Here is an 18811-nt window from a genome sequence, read left to right as displayed (position 1 = left end):
TGTATTATGCTAAAACAGGTATTATGGAATCACTAATACAAGTATGACAATCCAATAACATTTAAGAATGGTACAACTAGTACAACTACGTAATAACATTAGTTTTACATAGTTCAAAATAACGTGTTGCAAATTTAAAATGTGTTGAACATTTAAAACGTGATACACATTTAAAATGTTGTAGTTTCACATAGTTGTACTAGTTTATTAGTTGTACCAGTTTGTACATAGTTATACTTTGGCAGTGAAATCAAAAAATATTAGTTGTACCATATAAAAAATACAATTACCTTAGTTGTACCACTGTTGTATGTTTACATATGCTTGCCCGGATACAATGAAATCATCACTATTGTGAAAATACTTGTCATGTATGTTTTGAAAAAAATAAGTGGACAAACAAGTTAACAAACCTTAAAAGTATAAGGTAGATCAAACAAATTTTTGTGATGGAGTTAGAAATCTAAAAAAAAAAAAAAGAACACAATACAAAACACAAAGACACCTTTCCAAACACTTAAAAATTAGACTATTTGATTGGTTTTTTAATAGGGAACACCCAAAAGAATATTTAAATTTTACAACCTGCACAGTTGTACTAGTTATACTAGTAGATCCTATTTTAGTAAATTAGACATAGTTGTCCTAGATTTACCAGTCGAACCTATTTGAGTTTTACGAGTTGTACCAGTAAGACAACACAAATATATGAGTGTTATATTTTATCAAGTTTTACCTTGTTGCACCTGTATTACCTGATTGAAACAACATAATGCATAAATAAAGTTTCACAACACATAAATAAATTCTACAACACAAATAAGTTCCACAGCACACAAATAAATTCTACAACACAAATGAGACTCATTCATCATTTTTTTCGTTACCACTTCCTTCGTTGTCACCTCATTCGTTCTCATTTCCACTGCTGTCACTGCTGTCACTACCACTGCTATCACTGTCAGTGCCATCACTGCCACTTTCTTCGTTTTCACCAATCAATGGTGGAAACTTCTTCTTTCTCTTCCTCCGATATTCTCCGGCAGATGGGAATCTAGTAACTTGTAGTCTTCCTTTTTTTTTTCTCCACATACGGAGGGAGGACAACCTGATATCGGATTTCCTCAGGAATTTCAGAACTTTCCCATGTTGAATGATGAGGCACTGGATATATTGTCCTGTAATATGCCAAAGTCCACTGCTCCATCCAGTAATACCTAGAACAATAATGTTCAGCCATTTCTCCACGCGCCATGATGGCAGCAAGTGCATGCACACAAGGATACCGATCAATATCAAAACACCTACAATAGCATGTTTTGTTGCTCAGATCAACCAAATAACCATGATCATCCTCGCCAAGCACATTGTAGTGACCTTCAAATGTATTTAGCTCGGTCACCTTCAGCTTTTTAGCCGAAGGATATATGTGATGCAATATCCCATGCACATGTGGGATTAGTATCTGCCTCTCTGGTACGCGTAGAGATAATAGACGGTATTTGTTGAACCATTCTGTTATCTTTTCCACGATCACATCAAGCATTGGCAACAACGCATATTTCCTTGGTTCCTTCAAAACACCATTGATAGATTCAACAGTGTTGGTTGTGTCTATGTTGTACCTTTCTCCCGGAAATTTACATCTTGCCCATTTTGTCTCATGAACACTGTCATCTAGATACTCGGCCGCTTGAGGATACATTTTCCTGAAATCGTTGTAGCATTTGATGAACTCCACCTCACTGTAAATACCAGCAATACTGCTAAATTTTTTGGCAACCCCTTTCTTGTTAACATTGCTGCAAGCTCCGCTGACATTATTAGACAAGTGATAATTGCAATATCCATGGATCGCCAATGGGTATACCTCGTGTACTTTCTTGATGATGCTTTGGTTTCTATCAGTACAAAATACAAGCTGAGGATCATTTGGTATCAAAGTTTTTAATATAGTTAAAAACCACTCCCAGCTTGCATTTTTCTCACCATCTACTACTGCAAAAGCAAGGGGATAATGATGATGATCTGGATCTTGAGCAGTGGCAATGAGAAGCACTCCTTTGTACACACCCTTCAGGTGAGTTCCATCCATTATTATCACTTGCCTCATCGCCTTGAACCCTTCGATGCAAGCTCCGAGCGCAAAGAACATATACTTAAACTGGTTCTTCTCATCCACTTCTAATCGTGTAATGGTATCAGGATTCATCCTTTGTAACATGTACAAGTAAGATGGCAGCCTAGCAAAACTCTCCTCCGGGTTACCACGTAAATCACTCAAAGCTTTATTTTTCCCTCTCAAAGCCGTAGAATATGAAACCTTAACACCCAGCTTGTTCTGCACCAAATCTATGAGAGTCTTTGGATCCGGAGTCTTGTATTTGCCGGGATAATCAGAGTGCACCACTGATGCGACCAAGCTTGGCGTGCCTCTTTTCTTCTTCTTCATGACACTTGCATCTCCACGAGAGCACGTATGAATCTTTCAATACGTTCTGATAGAGAAAAAATCAGAGTTCTTCAGCCTTGCAGCTCGTAAATACCTTATGCATCCAGCCCCACGACATTTCAATATGTAAACCCGAGGATTCGACTTCTGTATATCAACCTCAAAACAATTGGAATGCACACCTTTGTCCACTAAATCCCTCACTTCTTCTCTAGTCGCAAATTCTTGATGAAGACTAATATCAATGCCATCATCCCATTCTGAATTGACAACAGGAGGTTCAACTGCTGTAACAGCCGGCAACTCCTCCCTATCATCCATTTCATCACCCTCTTCACTGATTTTCTCATGCTCAAACTCATCCTCCTGAATATGAGGAACAATTTCCAACTCTCCAACTTCAACTATGCCATCATTAGCTCTGGCATCACTCAGATTTTCCTCATTCATAGAAAACATCTCGTTGCTCTGATTTTCTGAGACGATTTTGGCAAGTTCCACATGCAAGACACAACGTCGGTTCTTCTTATCTACCATCATCAAATATCCTAAAACATCTTCATCATTCAAGATATAACAAGAATTTTTATTATTCAAGACCAGCGGAAAGTAACTCAGTTGAAGCTTGGTGGCATCTACATCAATCTTCAGTTTTTTGCCTATTCTATCAACCAAGTGGGAATAAGTAATCTCCTCATATCTTCCTTTCATCACCAAAGTAGAAATATGTCGGTCTACACCATGTTCAAAGTGTATCACCACAGATCCATTGCTATCCATACTTCCTGAAATGAGTAAAAAACAACAATATTATTGAGTAGTTGTACAAGTTATATGAGTTTTACGGTTGTAAAAAATATCTGTTATATTATCACTTTGACGGGTTTACATATCAAACTAGTTATAAGTTATACAAGTAATACTAGTTATCGGACGTTCATTTTGCACATGACTATTACAAGTTATATTAGGTGTATCAATACCACCTATTCAATGTGTTACACTTAGTTGTACCAGATTTACTAATGATACATTTTCTATAAAAATGTTAGTAATACTACATCAGTTGTACCAGTGAAACTAGTTGTTAAAAAATTTTGTGTTACAAGTTGTACCGGTTGTACCATACACAAAAACGATTTCTTTTGCAATTTTATGTTTCATACTCTAACAAAATTCTATCAACCAACCTTATAATCTGACTAATAGGTAACATGTATTTTATATGACTTAACCGAAACAAATAACAATAAAAATATAAGAGAGAAAGACAAAAAAGAGAGAGGAAGAGAGTTTACACTTACCAATAGATTTCAGAACCAAGGACAACGCAAATGGGATGTTTCACGGTGTCATAACCTGTAAAAATACCCTAAGAAACAGAGGTAAAGGTTTGTGGGTGAAGAGTTGAAGAATAGAGGTTTGGTTGGTGAAGGAAATGAATTTTCGTGGTTGGGTATGGTTGAAGAAGAAATGGAGAAGAAGAAGAGTGATTAAAATTTCAGTGGGACCCAGACAAAATCTGATGGCTAAGATTAAAACAGGCTCATAAGATCCAGCGGCTGAGAGACAAGTTTCATTAATGACATTATTGTAAATATTTCATCTTTAAAGATCGGACGGCTCAGATTATAACGTGAAGAATCAGATCCAATGGTTGATGTTGAGCTTTCATTAAGGGTATAATCATAACTTACACTCATTTGTCCCATAAGAGATTAGTTTTGGTGGTTATAGATTTTTTTTTTTGTCTTTTGTGCCTTTGTAGATTAATTGAATATCAAAATATTATACTTAGAAGTTGTTTCTGCATAAACATTATTAAAAAAATAAAATATTTGACTTTTCTAAATATATTTTTAATCATTTTGTATAGGAAAACGTGCAAACATAGAATTTGATCAATATCTTAATGGCAATTTTTATATAAAATGTTATGATTTTACAACAAGATGGATTAAAAATCACATGTTGAATACTGTTCTCAGACTGATCTACGTGGTAGAGAAATGAAAGCATCACTATTGTCGATACATTTTGCGACAAATTGACGTCCCTAAAATTACTTTCCTTGTCGACTGCTTAGTCATCAATTAAACACCGATTCCATCCAAAAAGAAATTGAGAACTTGACTAATGAAGGCACCGTCCAGATCTTATTAGGATCAAATTAGTTTTCATAATAAGGTATATTGATGTACTGCGATCTTTTTTACATCTATAAATTGATTAAAACAGTATAGTAATTTTGTTAAGTATAAATTTTTTATACTCCTACTATTATAACACGAAGGTTTTCACACCAAAAAAAAAATTACACGAAGGTTTTGGATTTTGTTTTTTTTTTTTTATATCCGTGGAGAATCTCAAACGGTAAACCCAGACTAATCCCCACGAAGCCTTTCATCCGAACACGCACGATTATAGGCAGAAAGGTGGGCAAGGCGACTCGAACCCAGAGCGGACACTCCAGCTGGAGTTCCATTATCACTAGACCAAGAGCTCTTGGTTCAAACGTTTTGGATTTAGCTCAAATTCTTTACAAATCTGTGTAGAAATATATATATATATATCAATATACAGATTCCTTCTAAGATACAAAAAAATGAGACACATATGAAAATCTATGGACGATATAAAAATAAGGGTGTAAACAGTAAAAATGAATTGAATGAATGGAATAAGAAATTTAAATAAATGATATATGGACGAGGAAAGAAGATATTGTTTCATTCATTTTTTGTAGTATAGTAGACAAATTCCATAATTTAAAATGTGCATAGCTAGGTAGTGTATTTCAATTTCCTGCTTATGTGTATATAAGGAAATGGTCTACGTATTTTTGTGAAAACTATACCGATATTTTGAAAAATAGACATTAATTATCATCTAAATAAAAAAAAAAAGTAATGGGATGACTCTCTCCTACTTCACCTACTATTTAACATACATAGAGATGCAACTAGAGTACAACCAAAAGCTTCGCATTGAAATAGTTTTCACGAGGGTATATAAAAAGATTGTATATCTTTCAGTTAACAACAAACTATAGACGATCAAAGAAAAGAAATGTGGAACAAAAGCATGGAAATTACTATGGAAGATGAAGGTTCTAGAAGGACGAGGAAGAAGATAGAGCATCCCAAAAAGATGAAGAATATTCTAAAGAGTCTATGGAATGTCGGAAAAGAAGATACGAGGAGACTGAAACATGCTTTGAAAGTAGGAGTTTCATTAACACTTGTGTCCTTGTTATATCTCATGGAACCTTTCTTCAAAGGTATCGGCAAAAATGCAATTTGGGCAGTCATGACTGTCGTCGTCGTTCTCGAGTTCTCTGCCGGTAATTATATCATCAATTATTTACATTTTGTTTGTTTGTGATCTTATCTCCATATTTCTCTAAAAACAAAGTTTGAGTGCTACAAATTTCTTGAGTTTGATTGGTAACCTCGTGCTGAATTGGTATAATATACATTTATAACTACCAAGCACAAAAATTGTGAGAATTGAGAAATATCACAAAGTATTTTATACAGTTTTCTATTTAATTATCTTTTTCTGTTAAAAAATCTTACTGACTTGTGTTTCAATAGGATCTGTTATATCTACAATTTAGTTATGATTCAAATTGTAGCACGTTTTATGATTAAAGGAAGAACAGAAAAAAAAACATTTTCTGATTGATTTTTTTTCCTCAATCGATTAGTTGAGCGGGTTTGGAGAGGCACCAATGAAATATGGCGGATTTTTTAATTGATGTTAGGTAATTCAATTTATAGTTGTTTACATACTGCAAAATATCTGGCCATGGTAACTTGTAATATTAGCTAGCTATATATAATTGCAGGCGCGACATTACGCAAGGGATTAAATAGAGGATTAGGGACACTAATAGCAGGATCTCTGGCATATCTTATTGAGTTTGTTGCTGTTAATTCCGGTAAAATTTTAGGAGGTATCTTCATTGGCGCTGCTGTATTCATCATCGGTACGTATTCTGTTATACACTTCCTCTGGTCATACATTTATATTTTGTTAAACCATTATACATATATAAAACATATGTAGTTAGCTTGTGATATGTTAAATTTCCTAAAAACGTTGGAATAAAATTCTAACCAAAGGTGGTGGTTTAGGGGTAGCAACCCTGAGTCCAATTTCTTTGTGGAAGAAGATATTTTTTAATACATCTAAAAGCTGATTTTAAAATATCGGAAGCGATTATGTGGCAAATATTCTAAAGTTCCATGATTAAATAAAATGGAATGAAAATTTAGAATATGGTAGACGTTACTTAGATGGCCGACATCTTATGTAACTTTTGACAATGCATTAAAATACCATAATTTAAAGATATATATATATATATATTTATATATATATATTTATATATATAATCAAATTTTATATTCCTATGTGTAACAGGGTCAACGATAACGTACATGAGATTTGTTCCATACGTAAAGAAAAACTACGATTACGGAATGCTGGTATTTCTTTTGACGTTTAATCTTATCACAGTATCGAGTTACAGAATCGATACTGTGATTAAAATCGCACACCAGAGATTATTAACCATTGCTATGGGTATTGGCATTTGCCTTTTCATGAGCCTTTTGGTTTTTCCAATATGGTCTGGCGATGACCTTCACATGTCAACCGTTACTAAGTTCCAAGGCCTCTCACGCTCTATTGAAGGTACATATCTCTTACATAAAAATAAAAATAAACTAAATATGCAACCTAATCAGTTATACATATTTGTGATTTTTATCCTATACATAGCCTGTATAAAGAAGTATTTCGAGGAGAAGGAGAAAGACAAAGAAGATTCAGTTTCAGAATCTGATGATGATGACGTAATCTACAAAGGATATAAGACTGTTTTGGATTCTAAATCTTCTGATGAAGCACTAGTAAGTCATCTTAAAGTAAAATCTTTATTAGAAATCCGACTAAATTCTTGATTGACATCGCTTAACATTTATTTCTTAACATTATAATTTATTTACAGAAAATCTAAAAGATTACACATATATTAAAAAGACAAAAAATACATACTAAAATGGGGAATTGAAGTCTTGTCGCAATTGGAATCTAACGCACTAACTTATTAAATAATCTCCATAGCAATAGATATGGTTTCAGAGTTCTAAATCAATTTTTTAATTAAAAATAATCAAATTAAAAATTTTAGATATTTATTTAGTTTTAACCCCTCCAATGATAGAACCAATTAAAGGTTCTAAATTTTAAAAATTTGAAAACTTGTAATAATAGATTACTTGCATCACACTTTATGATAAAAAAACTTAAAATTATTGAATTACATAAAATTTAAATTAACTTGACATAAAAACATATAACATAGATTGAGAAATGGTAAACAAAACTAAACGATTAATAGTCATTTTGTCTTGTACCAAATTTACGCTATATATGCTCAACCAAATCATGTTTCAATTGTTCATGTATGTTGCGATCATGAAGTCGAGTTCGAATTGCCATCAAATTGCCAGTATTTGAAGGCATATCTTTAGAATACATGAAATCCACATGTGAACTTCTGTTTGATTATACTTGTGCGAATTCTGATACATCAAATTGAGTGTATCCATCTCGTTCGTCTTCTATTATCATATTGTGCAATATGATACATGCTCTCATAATCTTTCCGATTTTTGGCTTATCCCAAATAAGAGCTGGGTTTTTTAACAATGACAAATCGAGCTTGCAATACTCCAAAAGCACGCTCGACATTTTTACAGGCAGATTCTTGTAGTGTAGCAAATAAGGACGCTTCGGAGTTTGTGGAAGCGAAATAGATTGGATTAAAGTTGACCAGTTCGGATAAAGTTGACCAGTTGAGTGTACCCATCTCGTTCGTCTTCCATTATCATATTGTGCAATATGATACATGCTCTCATAATCTTTCTGATTTTTGGCTTATCCCAAATAAGAGCTGAGTTTTTTAACAATGACAAATCGAGCTTTCAAAACTCCAAAAGCACGCTCGACATCTTTACAGACAGATTCTTGTAGTGTAGCAAATAAGGACGCTTCGGAGTTTGTGGAAGTGAAATAGATTGGATTAAAGTTGACCAGTTCAGATAAATACCATCGGTGAGATAGTAAGTCAAATGATACTCGTGTCCGTTGACAAAGAAATTCACTTTTGGAGCTTGACCTTCTAATGTATCATCAAAAACAGGTGACTTATCAAGAACATTGATATCGTTTGAGGTACCTAGAGGTCCAAAAAACGTGTGTCATATCCAAAGATCGTGTGAAGCTACTTCCTCTAACACAATTGTAGGTTTTCCAGATCCACGTGTATATTGTCCTTTCCAAGCAGTTGGGTAATTCTTCCACTCCCAATGCATACAGTCGATGCTTCCTATCATCCCGGGAAAACCGCGCATCTCTCCAATATCGAGTAGTCGTTGAAGATCTTGTGGTGTCGGTCTTCTGAGATACTCATCTCCGAACAAATATATGATTCCTTCAACAAATTTTTCTAAGCATGAAATTGAAGTACTTTCACCAAGACGGAGGTATTCGTCAACTGCATCAGCCAAACAACCATATGCCATCATACGAATTGATGCTGTGGCCTTCTGTAGTCCAGAGAGACCGAACCTTCTGGTAGCATCTCTTCTTCATTGAAAGAATGGAACTTCATTGGCGAGTCGAGTAACAATACGCATAAACAAGGCTTGTTCATTCTAAACCGACGTCGAAATAGATGGTTGCTTGTTGACGATTGATGTTAGGAGTTTTCAAAGCTCCTAGTCAAATGTTGTAGTATAAAAGATTGTCGAACTAATCCTAGGTGATTCTAAAGCAAAGGGAATGCAAGTTCATGCTTAAGCTAAGTGCAATCCGGTTTTAAAGATTGTATGAACTAAGAACTAATAAGCTAATGCAATAAAGTAATGATCTTTCTTTCTCAGTATGAAGCAAGAGGACTCATGGGGATAGGCATTTGATCTTGGGTGATGTAGATCCAATCTAAGGGTGGCAAGCTATCAATCAAACACTTTCCTTATGCCTAGATACTAAGCTAAACAAGCTCTATCTCTAGATGAATGTTCTTTTGCTAAAGCAACTCAAGCATCAAATTTCTTAGGTTGAATGTTACTAAAGCAAACATGGAGAACAAGTCTAATAGCAATCTTAACTCCTTTAGCAACTAATCTCTTTGGTAGAGCAAGCTAAAAGCATCGAAGAGTTCTTTAAGGCATTTCATCATACACCTTGTGGGCAGGAAATGCCTAGAGATCTATTTTAGTATGATCAAGACTAAAATAGCATTGAGAACCCTCAATAAGCAAGGAAACAAGTTGATCTAGCACTAAACACCCTAGATCTTCTATAATCACCCTTAATCACCCTAGCCCATGAATCCGATATTAGTCTACTCACTAATAGACATGAATAACCCCAAAACCATGGATGATTCAAGGTTAAACATGATTAGAGAGCAAGATAATCAAGCAAAGGTAAGAAATTATGATCAAGATTAGATCTTTCACCCAAAAGTGGCTTTTGATTAGATTGAAAACAAGATAAGTCCTAATTTTAGGTTTAGAGAGTATTTATAGGACTCCTAAAAACCTAGTGGGCCTCAAAAATAAGTCTGAGAAAGCCCAACAAAACATAAAAACTCGAGTAAGTGGTAAAAGGCGAGAGGGTTGCTCAAGTCGCTCCAGCAGGTCGCTCTATCTCGCAGCGGCTTCCAGACCCCGCTCCATGAGGTCGCTCTGGATGTCGTACGTGACACCAAGGAATGCCGAGCGGGTTCGTCATCCCGCTCCGGATGGTCGCTCTGGATTGCAGCGGGTTGGTTACCCCGCAATGGAGGGTCGCTCCAGCTGCCTGCTTTGTTTCTTCGTTTCGTGCGTGGGCTGCGGACCTCGCTCCGTCTTGGTCGCTCTACTTCTCGAAAGTTGTCGGCGAGAAGTTGAGTTCGGAGCAGGTGCCTCACCCCGCTGTGGGACGTCGCTCTAAGTGTCAACTTCATTTGGCGTGCGGGTTACTGAGGTCGCTCCCACTGCCCGCTCCAGCTTCAAAGTTCGTCAACCAAGATGCATTGTTCGGAGTGGGTGCCGAACCCTGCTGCGTCTCCCCGCACTGCCTTCGTTTAGTCTGGAGCGGGTGTCGTAGGTCGCTCCCATTGCCCGCTCCGGTGCTCTACTCGCTCAAACAACACTTTCCACTCTCTTTTTGATCCCAAATGCTTCCAAGTACCTCCAAGAGCTCCAAAAGACACTCCAACACCTGATAAAGACTTATGCAATGCAAAAAAGAAACTAAAATGCATAATCCATAATCTAAATGATCAAAACATGCAAGAATGAATAGTTAAAACAATGCAAATGTGCAAGATATCAACGATTAACGGAAAGATTTTCGAATTCTTCATTGAAAGTTTGTTTCCATACTTTCATACAATGTTGATTCGAACGTTTCTTCGACCGTTTCCTCGAAAATATCACGGGAAGAAGATGTCATTTTCCTTAGTAAAGAATAGAAGAAGAAGATGATATAGAAAGAATTCTTAGTAAAGAATAGAAGATGATGATATAGAGAGAATTCTCAGTTTTGTAATAAACTTTGTGCTATACAATGTGAAATATATAGACAAATGTTGACGTGTTTACAATAGAAATTGGTGGTACATAATGAAAACCAATATGCTAGAATATGGAACTAAAAAAAATTACAATTTGTGGTGCCAAATCAAATGGAATACAATTCTGAAGGCAACTGAATACAAAGCTAAAGTAGCATGAATACAATTCCCATGTCAATTACATCCTTTCTCCATTAGCTTAACTAGATTCTTCTTGAGTATACACCATCAGATTCACAAAAAAACAGAACATACGAGCTCAAGTGTCATCAACTTGTTAAAAAATGCTTTTCAGGACCTGCAAACACATGGTAGACAAAACCCTCAATCAAATCTCTTACAACCTGTAAAAAAAAGCATAAATTTGAGGAATGCAAAGGAACAAACAACTCCTATCCATACAACACAACATTTAATAATTTCCAAGAAAAGAAAATCAAACTTATGAACTAAACCAAAGCTTCTCATGATTCAGTTTTAAACCATTACTAAAACAAATTCATAGATAGTGAAAATACATCATTCATCCGACTTTTAAAACATAAGACACAATTAAAACATAGACAAGCAAACTGACTCAACAAACAACAACAAACTGACCTGAAAAACATAAACAAACTGACTCCATAAACAAATACATAAGCAGAAGCATACTGCCTCTATAGACATTATAGATGCTTATGACAACATATCACTTATTAGTTTGTTCTTCAAAGCCAGTTCAATCTCACTAAGAGGCTCTTTTTTTTCACGGAAAGTCTTCAACATATGTTGCTTATTAAGCTTCTCCTTCATTTCAAAGTCCTGCTTCTTCAATTCATGATCATGCTTCCTTATCTCAAACATCTCTTGCAACTTCTCCACAGGCTTGCTGCTGATTGCTTCCATCTCTTTGGCACCCCTTTGAGCCTTCAACCTTGCCTTTGCCTTCTTCACACCTTCAGGGCGAGTCTCTTCTTGATCTCCATGGCTTTATGACTTGACAGAAGCTTGAGAACCATCTTCACCCTTCCTTCTTTTTGACTTGCTGTTATCTGTCCCAAAAGTTGCCAGCCATTTCTGTTCATTTTTAGCTCCCTCCAACAATGCTCAAGTGTGAACTTGGCACTGTAATCATGGTGATATATTTCATTAGCAAGCTTCATTACATCATTGTCATTCTGCCCACTTGACTGCTGATTTGTTGCAGCATGTAACGAGCCAACAAACTTGGAGACTTGGTCACTGATCTTGGACCACCTTTGCTTACAGTTTTGCCAACCTCTCTATTTGGCATACCAACAAGATGATGACTTGCATTGAAGTAAGCTTCAACTATTTTCCAAAAGGAGCCATCCTTTTGCTCATTCCTTGTGACCGGATCTTTGTTTGTGTTAAGCCAAGCACTTATGAGCACCACATCTTCTTTCTATGATCAATTCCTTATGCCTCTTCTGTCTTCAGCTGTCTTTTCAGCTTGAGTTGGAACATTAGTCCACTGGAAACTAAAAAGAGGAACTTCTGAAGATCCAAGTGCTCTGCTTTGTGAGACGGGATCACACTGTTGGCTACTTAACAGATCCAGAAAACCTGAAGACTGAATAAATGGATTTGAAGAATCCATTCATACTTTTTGGTGGAGAAAGGAGAAGGAGAGAGTGAAGTAGTTTTTCAGAAAAATAAGAAAAGGAGAAAAACAGAAGAATGGTAAAGGACATAGCAAAAGATAAAGAAAGAGATAGAAAATGAATGAGCAATGGAAAAAACAAAGAGATGAAGAATGACGAGTTGTGTTTAAGTGTGTTGAGTGTTTAAAGTGTGAGCATGTTGCTTTCATTTATAACAAGTGTGAGTGTGTTTAAGTGTTTCAAGTGTGTGGTGTTAGCAATAAAGTCTTACCTAATCTAAAAACAACCAAGCATTGGTCACATTAGGTTGGTACATTTGATTAGACAACCTTAATTAAAGCTAACTACCAAGATACTAGACTCTACCAAGCATAAGCATTGATCACTTAAGTAAATTTTATGTAGACTGACCAAGCTAACCTAGTTAACATCTAACAACCAATTTCAACATATTATATTGGTTGTAATCAGACAACCAGCAATCTCAATTTAGCTTCCATAATGGCTTCCTATCTTCGTCAAAGCTCGCCCTTAGACATATAAACTGGCTACAGGTGTGACCAATATTAAGAGTGTTGAGACATATACAAAGTGTTACAGGTGTGACCAATATTAAGAGTGTTGAGACATATACAAAAGATAAGGTGTGATATAAAACAAACCTGATTTAGTTGCTTCAGACATTCCTTTGAGTTTTTATCGTCAGAAATGACCTTGACCTCTTTAATAGCACAAATTATTCCTTCCTCACCATAAGAACCGCATAAAAAAAGTTATATGATTGTAGCAAACAGCTCAGAGACAAAGTGATATAACCTAGTATTTGTAAACGGAGCTAGCATTATAGAAACTTGTGCTTTCTATTGCCTTAATCTAGATGGTGAAGGGTGAAATTAACCATCAATTTTGATCAAGTAAGCTAGATAGCAGGTGAAATTAACCTTCAATCTTGATCTAACCATCAAAAACAAACAAACTTCCAACATCATATTACTTAATAAACCCTTGGATACAGCCAAACTCATCATCACACAAAGCAACTCTGGTTACTGGTTTAAGAGAGCAATTGACACATATATCAATATTCATAGCCTAAAGAGAAACCTTGCATCAAATGCCCTATCTACCAGAACATATCCATTTCTTGTCATCTAAAAACTAAGGCAACTAATCAAAATTCCAATTTGATGATCACCTGTTAAAGCCTTGATAAAATTTCCCAAAGGTGCCACTCCCAATAAACCTCCCTTTCTTCCACTTGGAAATCTCCTTCTCCGACCCTCCCACAACCGAAGACCCTTGCACACCCGAAGAAGGGCTCGAAGGAGAACACAGAAGCACAACAAAGGGGCTCATAGGAGATCCCAGCGGCAGAGGCAAAGGATGGTACTCCGAATACCTCCCATCATCGTTCCTTTCCGTTGAAGAAGACTCTAAGGTCATCCCAGAGAATTTGTTATGCAGCGGAGAGGTCGGTCTAATTCCCGCCTTCAGAAAAGCCGCTGCTACATTAGATTTCCTGCTTAGAACCACAATCCACATATCATCAATCACTCAATCAATAAAGGAGGGAGAGGGGGGGGGGGGGAATCGAACCTAGGAGCAGTGGGTTGACTCTGATCTTCACCCAATCCAGCCGAGCTAAACAGAACCCAATCCGGAAACCGATCCGTTCACCTGCTCGTTAGAGAGCGACCAGAGGGGAAGAGGATGACATTTCTTCTCGTCGGAGAAACCAGAGCTCCGGTGAATTTGCGGTTGGAAGAAGAAACTCACCTCCGCCGTACATGGCTGCCGGAGAGCTCGTCGGAGGGTTTAAACACAGGCGGGGTTCTCTGCAATTTTGGGTTCAACCGAAAGGGCTCAGATTGAGTACTGAGCTCAATTTTTTTTCGAATCCACCAAGATTCAAGAAAAGAGAGAGAGAGAGAGCCAAACAATTTTTTTTCCGTGAAATGAGAGAGAAAAAAATTGGGTGTAATTAAAAAAAAAATACTAACCAATCAGAAAAAGTGACACGTATTAACTTAGAGTTGGTTTCAAAAGTTCCATTTTTAGAACCATATCTATCTATTTTTCCTCTTTTTGATTTAGTTTTGAGCATGTAATTAGATAGAACCATGAGATAGAACCTTCTTAGAGACCATTGTCTAAAGCTCTAGTAGTTGAATAATTCGCCTTTTAATTTGAGAGGTTGGAGTTCAAGTCTTCTCTTTAGGTTTTAAACTCTTAACCGTTACAAAAAAACGTACATACAGAATATCGAATACTCTTGTCGTTTTATTTTGGCTCCAGTCATTTACTTTAAAGTTTGAGTTGCCATGATTGGTTTGTTCTCGAGTCTTTACCTCTTGCAAGCATTACCCTTTTGAGGAGTTCTTAGGTCTCGTAGCTTCAATAAATTGGGAGCTCTTTAACAAGACTTTGCAGAATTCCATAGTCCACTAGTTGATAGGAAAGAACGAAAAAGGTAGACTAATACCCTGGTAGTCTCATTTCAGCTGGTTTTTATACCTTGACGGTTCAAGGTTTATTACTTTGGTGCCTACTGGTATCAGGTTTTTTACTTTGGTGCCTACTGGCATCGATAGCTACTGTTTTTTTCCCTTCTTTGTACTGGTGTATGTTTGCAGTACTTGGTTTATGCATCTATGTACGACCATTTTGGTCATGAACTCTATATTGGAATGAATGAGATTAAGCGTCAAAAAAAAAGAATACCGAATATACTACACTACGTATTAAAATAAGTTAAAAATAAATTAAAATAACTAAATGAAAATATAAAAGCATTTTGAAAACTATAGGAAAGGTTCTCAAGTTTTGAAATATTCTCTTACTCTTTAATTATTATTTTTACTATACTAATTTTGAAATATTTATTTATTACTACTAATGTATATGTTTTATAACAAAAAATTGTGATGATGATCTAGTAGTTGAATGATTCACCTATAAGTTAAGGGGTTACAGTTCTGAGTTCTCTCATACTTTGGGATTAGTATACGCTTTGATATGTAATAAACGGTTACTAAAAAGTGTTTAAACTCTAAAACATTTTGCTGGCGAATAATGAACATATTGACATGTGTACATATACACACATATATTTAGGCGATGTATGCAAGTTGGGAGCCGAGACATACACTGCGTTGTAATAAATTTCCATCTCAACAATACATCAAAATTGGATCTGTTCTTCGCAAGTTTGGTCACACTGTTGTTGCTCTTCACGGATGCTTACAAACCGAGATTCAGGTAAAATTAAACTTAACGTTCTATTTCAACATAAAAATTACATAACGTATAGTCTTATATAACCATACTTTATGTTTATTTTAAAGACTCCTAGGTCTATTCGTACTCTCTTCAAAGATCCTTGTGTTAGACTAGCCGGAGAAATCTGCAAAGTTTTGTCGGAACTCTCTGAAAGCATTCTAAACAAACGTCACTGCTCGCCGGAGATTCTCTCCGACAATCTAGAAGTAGCGTTAAAAGATCTCAACGCAGCAATAAAGTCACAACCTAAGCTCTTCTTGGGGTCTAACCTTCACAGTGACATCACCAACAAACACCTAAACCGCAATGTTTCATATTACAACGACAGTAATAACGTCGACGGCAATGTTTTGAGTCAGACAACGCCACAAAACGTCACCGTATCACAAGCTCGGTTTAACAGCACTGTTTCGCTCTCTAGTTTTATGGGCCAGGCGTCACACCGGAAGTCGGTGAATAAACCGGGACCGGTTGGAGAGAAGAGGAGATTTAGAAAACAGTTGAGTAAAGCCGCGGTTATGAAAAGTTTGGAGTTTTCGGAGGCGTTACCGTTTGCTGCCTTTGCGTCTCTTCTTGTGGAGATGGTGGCAAGGCTTGGTACTGTGATTGATGAGGTGGAGGAGCTGGGAAGCATCTCCTGCTTCAAGGAGTATGATAAGATTGTTGATCGGACGGATGTGGAAGTGCGAATTGAGAAACCGGTGGATCTAGTGGTTGGAGATTGAACCGACCGGTATAGTTCGGCTTGGTTTGTACAATTTTCTATGTGATTCGATTCTCTTTTTGTGATGAATAATGAATGGGATATTGATTTCGTCTTTCTTATTTTTCTCGGAATTTTGTAACACGAGTTTGTAATTTCTGAGGCTTTACTTATACAAAAAAAGACATGTTTGCCTTTTTCTTTTGTTATTTATGGCAAGTCGTAACTCAGGTCTTAACAAAAGAACTGAGAAGAGTAAAAAATAATAGGGCCCAATCGGGTGCGAACCGGTGGCCTATTGATCTGCAGTCAATTGCCCTACCACTGAGCTATTCGACCAAGTTGCTGGTCATTTATTTTGATAAAACACATTTGCAAATTTTAAAATCACATTACGTAGCTAAATTAATTTCCATATTGTTACGAAAAACAGCTAAGAAAGCCAGTAGCCAGCCTAAAACGTTGAAAAATATAAAAGATGTGGGGCCCACTGTACTATTTGCACAGTAAATTCTACTTCTATATAAACGATCGATTCGATCGTTTATAAATTATCATTCACTCTTCTCTTCTCTCTATAATAAACACTTTCTATCCGTGTTATAAAATCTACGGGTATAAATTTTGCCCTTATTTAAATTCCCGCGATACAATAAAATTCCAGTTCCTTTTATAACACGTTATCAGCACGATCACTCTGCGATTCGGTAAAATTTATTTGTATCATTTATACACTGTTATAATGGTCGGTATACCGCCTCTACTATTATTTATATCATGTTATAATGGCCGGAATACCGCCTATATTATTTACTAGCAATTTAATTTATTTATTGGTCGGCCGAGCCGCCTTATATTCTCTTTATTATTTATTGGTCGGCCGAGCCGCCTTATATTCTGTTTATTATTTATTGGTCGGCCGAGCCGCCTTATATTCTGTTTATTATTAATTGGTCGGCCGAGCCGCCGTATAATTTATTTTTTACTCTGCATTGATCGGCTGAGCCGTCGCATGATTTGTTGTCATAACATAAATATTTCATTGCCATAATTTTTTCTTTTATGAAATTTTATAGATTTGATTGACCATTTAATACGATATTTTCAGACTGATTTTTAGTGTACTCGATTTAACCCCAACGGTCACAAAGAAATTTTTTCAAAATTTCCCCTTTCTCCAACGGTCATGAACAGTAATTTTCATCTATAAATACAACTCATTTTCACTCCATTTTCTCATCCAAAACATTTCATCTTCTCTCAAATATATTCAAATCGCTCTCCTCCGATTTTTCATTTCAAGAAAGATGATTCGCGCACTTTTGTTTTTATGTGCCATTTTTATTTGTGTTTCTATTTATGGTTTATTCGTTGGAGAATTTACTCCGAGTGAATTTAAGATGAATATCGGTTTAATTTTCTTTACATCGCTTCTCCTTGTAATTGCTTGCATGATTAATGTAAACGGTTCCTTTTAATATCAATAATATTCTAATAATTTTTATTTATGTGCTTTAGAAATTCAAATGGCAAAAATCGAGAAACTTCAGTTTCCGGCATTGGAAGTAACTGGCACAAACTACACGGCATGGGTCACAAACATGGAGCTTCATCTAGATTCCGAGAAAATACTCGAAACAATAAGAGAAGGCAATATATCAACCTCTCATGAAAAGGCTAAGGCCGTGATATTTCTGAGAAGGCATCTAGATGAAAATCTTACGCATGATTATGCGAGAACCAAAGATCCCTTAGATCTTTGGAAAGCTCTGAAGGAGAGGTTTGATACCAAAAGAAAATTACTCTCCCCCATGCACTCGATGAGTGGAAAAATCTACGATTTCAAGATTTTGAAAAAGTGGAAACGTACAATTCCGCTATATTGAGAGTAGCGGCGCAATTAGATTATTACGGTAAGCCTGTCTCGGAAGCAGAAATGCTCGAGAAAACTTACCAAACGTTCCACAAAAATCATTATGTTCTACAAGAACAATATAGAAATTGTGGGTATACGAGGTTCTCTGAACTCGCTGTGGCGCTTATAATAGCGGAGAGAAATAATGAACTCCTCATTAAAAACCACAATGCCCGACCCACGGGAACCAAAGCATTTCCTGAGGTAAATGCAACGG

At 36.1% G+C, this 18811-nt stretch overlaps 2 protein-coding genes across 3 annotated transcripts; one reads left to right on the top strand and one right to left on the bottom strand.

Annotated features, from left to right (window-relative positions):
• Window positions 1-906: 906 nt before the first annotated feature.
• Window positions 907-3232, bottom strand: LOC106436306. Its single transcript, XM_048749141.1, has 3 exons — window positions 2547-3232; window positions 1218-2456; window positions 907-1108 (listed from the first exon to the last, which is right to left on the bottom strand). The coding sequence occupies exons 1-3, from the start codon at window positions 3230-3232 to the stop codon at window positions 907-909; spliced, it is 2127 nt and encodes a 708-aa protein (XP_048605098.1).
• Window positions 3233-5405: 2173 nt separating this feature from the next.
• Window positions 5406-16876, top strand: LOC106436409 (aluminum-activated malate transporter 13-like). Of its 2 annotated transcripts, XM_048747902.1 has the most exons (7): window positions 5556-5795; window positions 6162-6218; window positions 6303-6443; window positions 6881-7153; window positions 7241-7371; window positions 15812-15955; window positions 16042-16876. In XM_048747902.1, exons 2-7 carry the CDS (start codon window positions 6212-6214, stop codon window positions 16699-16701), a joined length of 1356 nt encoding a protein of 451 aa, XP_048603859.1. In that variant the 5' UTR covers window positions 5556-5795; window positions 6162-6211; the 3' UTR covers window positions 16702-16876. The 2 variants fall into 2 exon arrangements, with proteins under 2 accessions (XP_048603858.1, XP_048603859.1); XM_048747901.1 differs by lacking the exon at window positions 6162-6218 and having other exon boundaries at window positions 5406-5795.
• The last annotated feature ends 1935 nt before the right edge of the window (window positions 16877-18811 follow it).

This window comes from Brassica napus, chromosome C2 (genome assembly GCF_020379485.1).
Source record: "Brassica napus cultivar Da-Ae chromosome C2, Da-Ae, whole genome shotgun sequence".
Classification (NCBI taxonomy): domain Eukaryota; kingdom Viridiplantae; phylum Streptophyta; class Magnoliopsida; order Brassicales; family Brassicaceae; genus Brassica; species Brassica napus.
Note: the sequence above shows the minus strand (reverse complement) of the source record. Positions and strands in the feature narration are given on the sequence as shown.

Coding starts and splice junctions, on each gene's coding strand:
- LOC106436409 (XM_048747901.1), top strand. CDS start 5,522: ATGTGGAACAAAAGCATGGAAATTACTATGGAAGATGAAGGTTCTAGA. Junction 6,444..6,880: donor CGCTGCTGTATTCATCATCG/GTACGTATTCTG, acceptor TATGTGTAACAG/GGTCAACGATAACGTACATG. Junction 15,956..16,041: donor GCTTACAAACCGAGATTCAG/GTAAAATTAAAC, acceptor TTTATTTTAAAG/ACTCCTAGGTCTATTCGTAC.
- LOC106436306 (XM_048749141.1), bottom strand. CDS start 3,232: ATGGATAGCAATGGATCTGTGGTGATACACTTTGAACATGGTGTAGAC. Junction 2,457..2,546: donor CGTGGGGCTGGATGCATAAG/GTATTTACGAGC, acceptor TGGAGATGCAAG/TGTCATGAAGAAGAAGAAAA. Junction 1,109..1,217: donor GCTGAACATTATTGTTCTAG/GTATTACTGGAT, acceptor ATCCGATATCAG/GTTGTCCTCCCTCCGTATGT.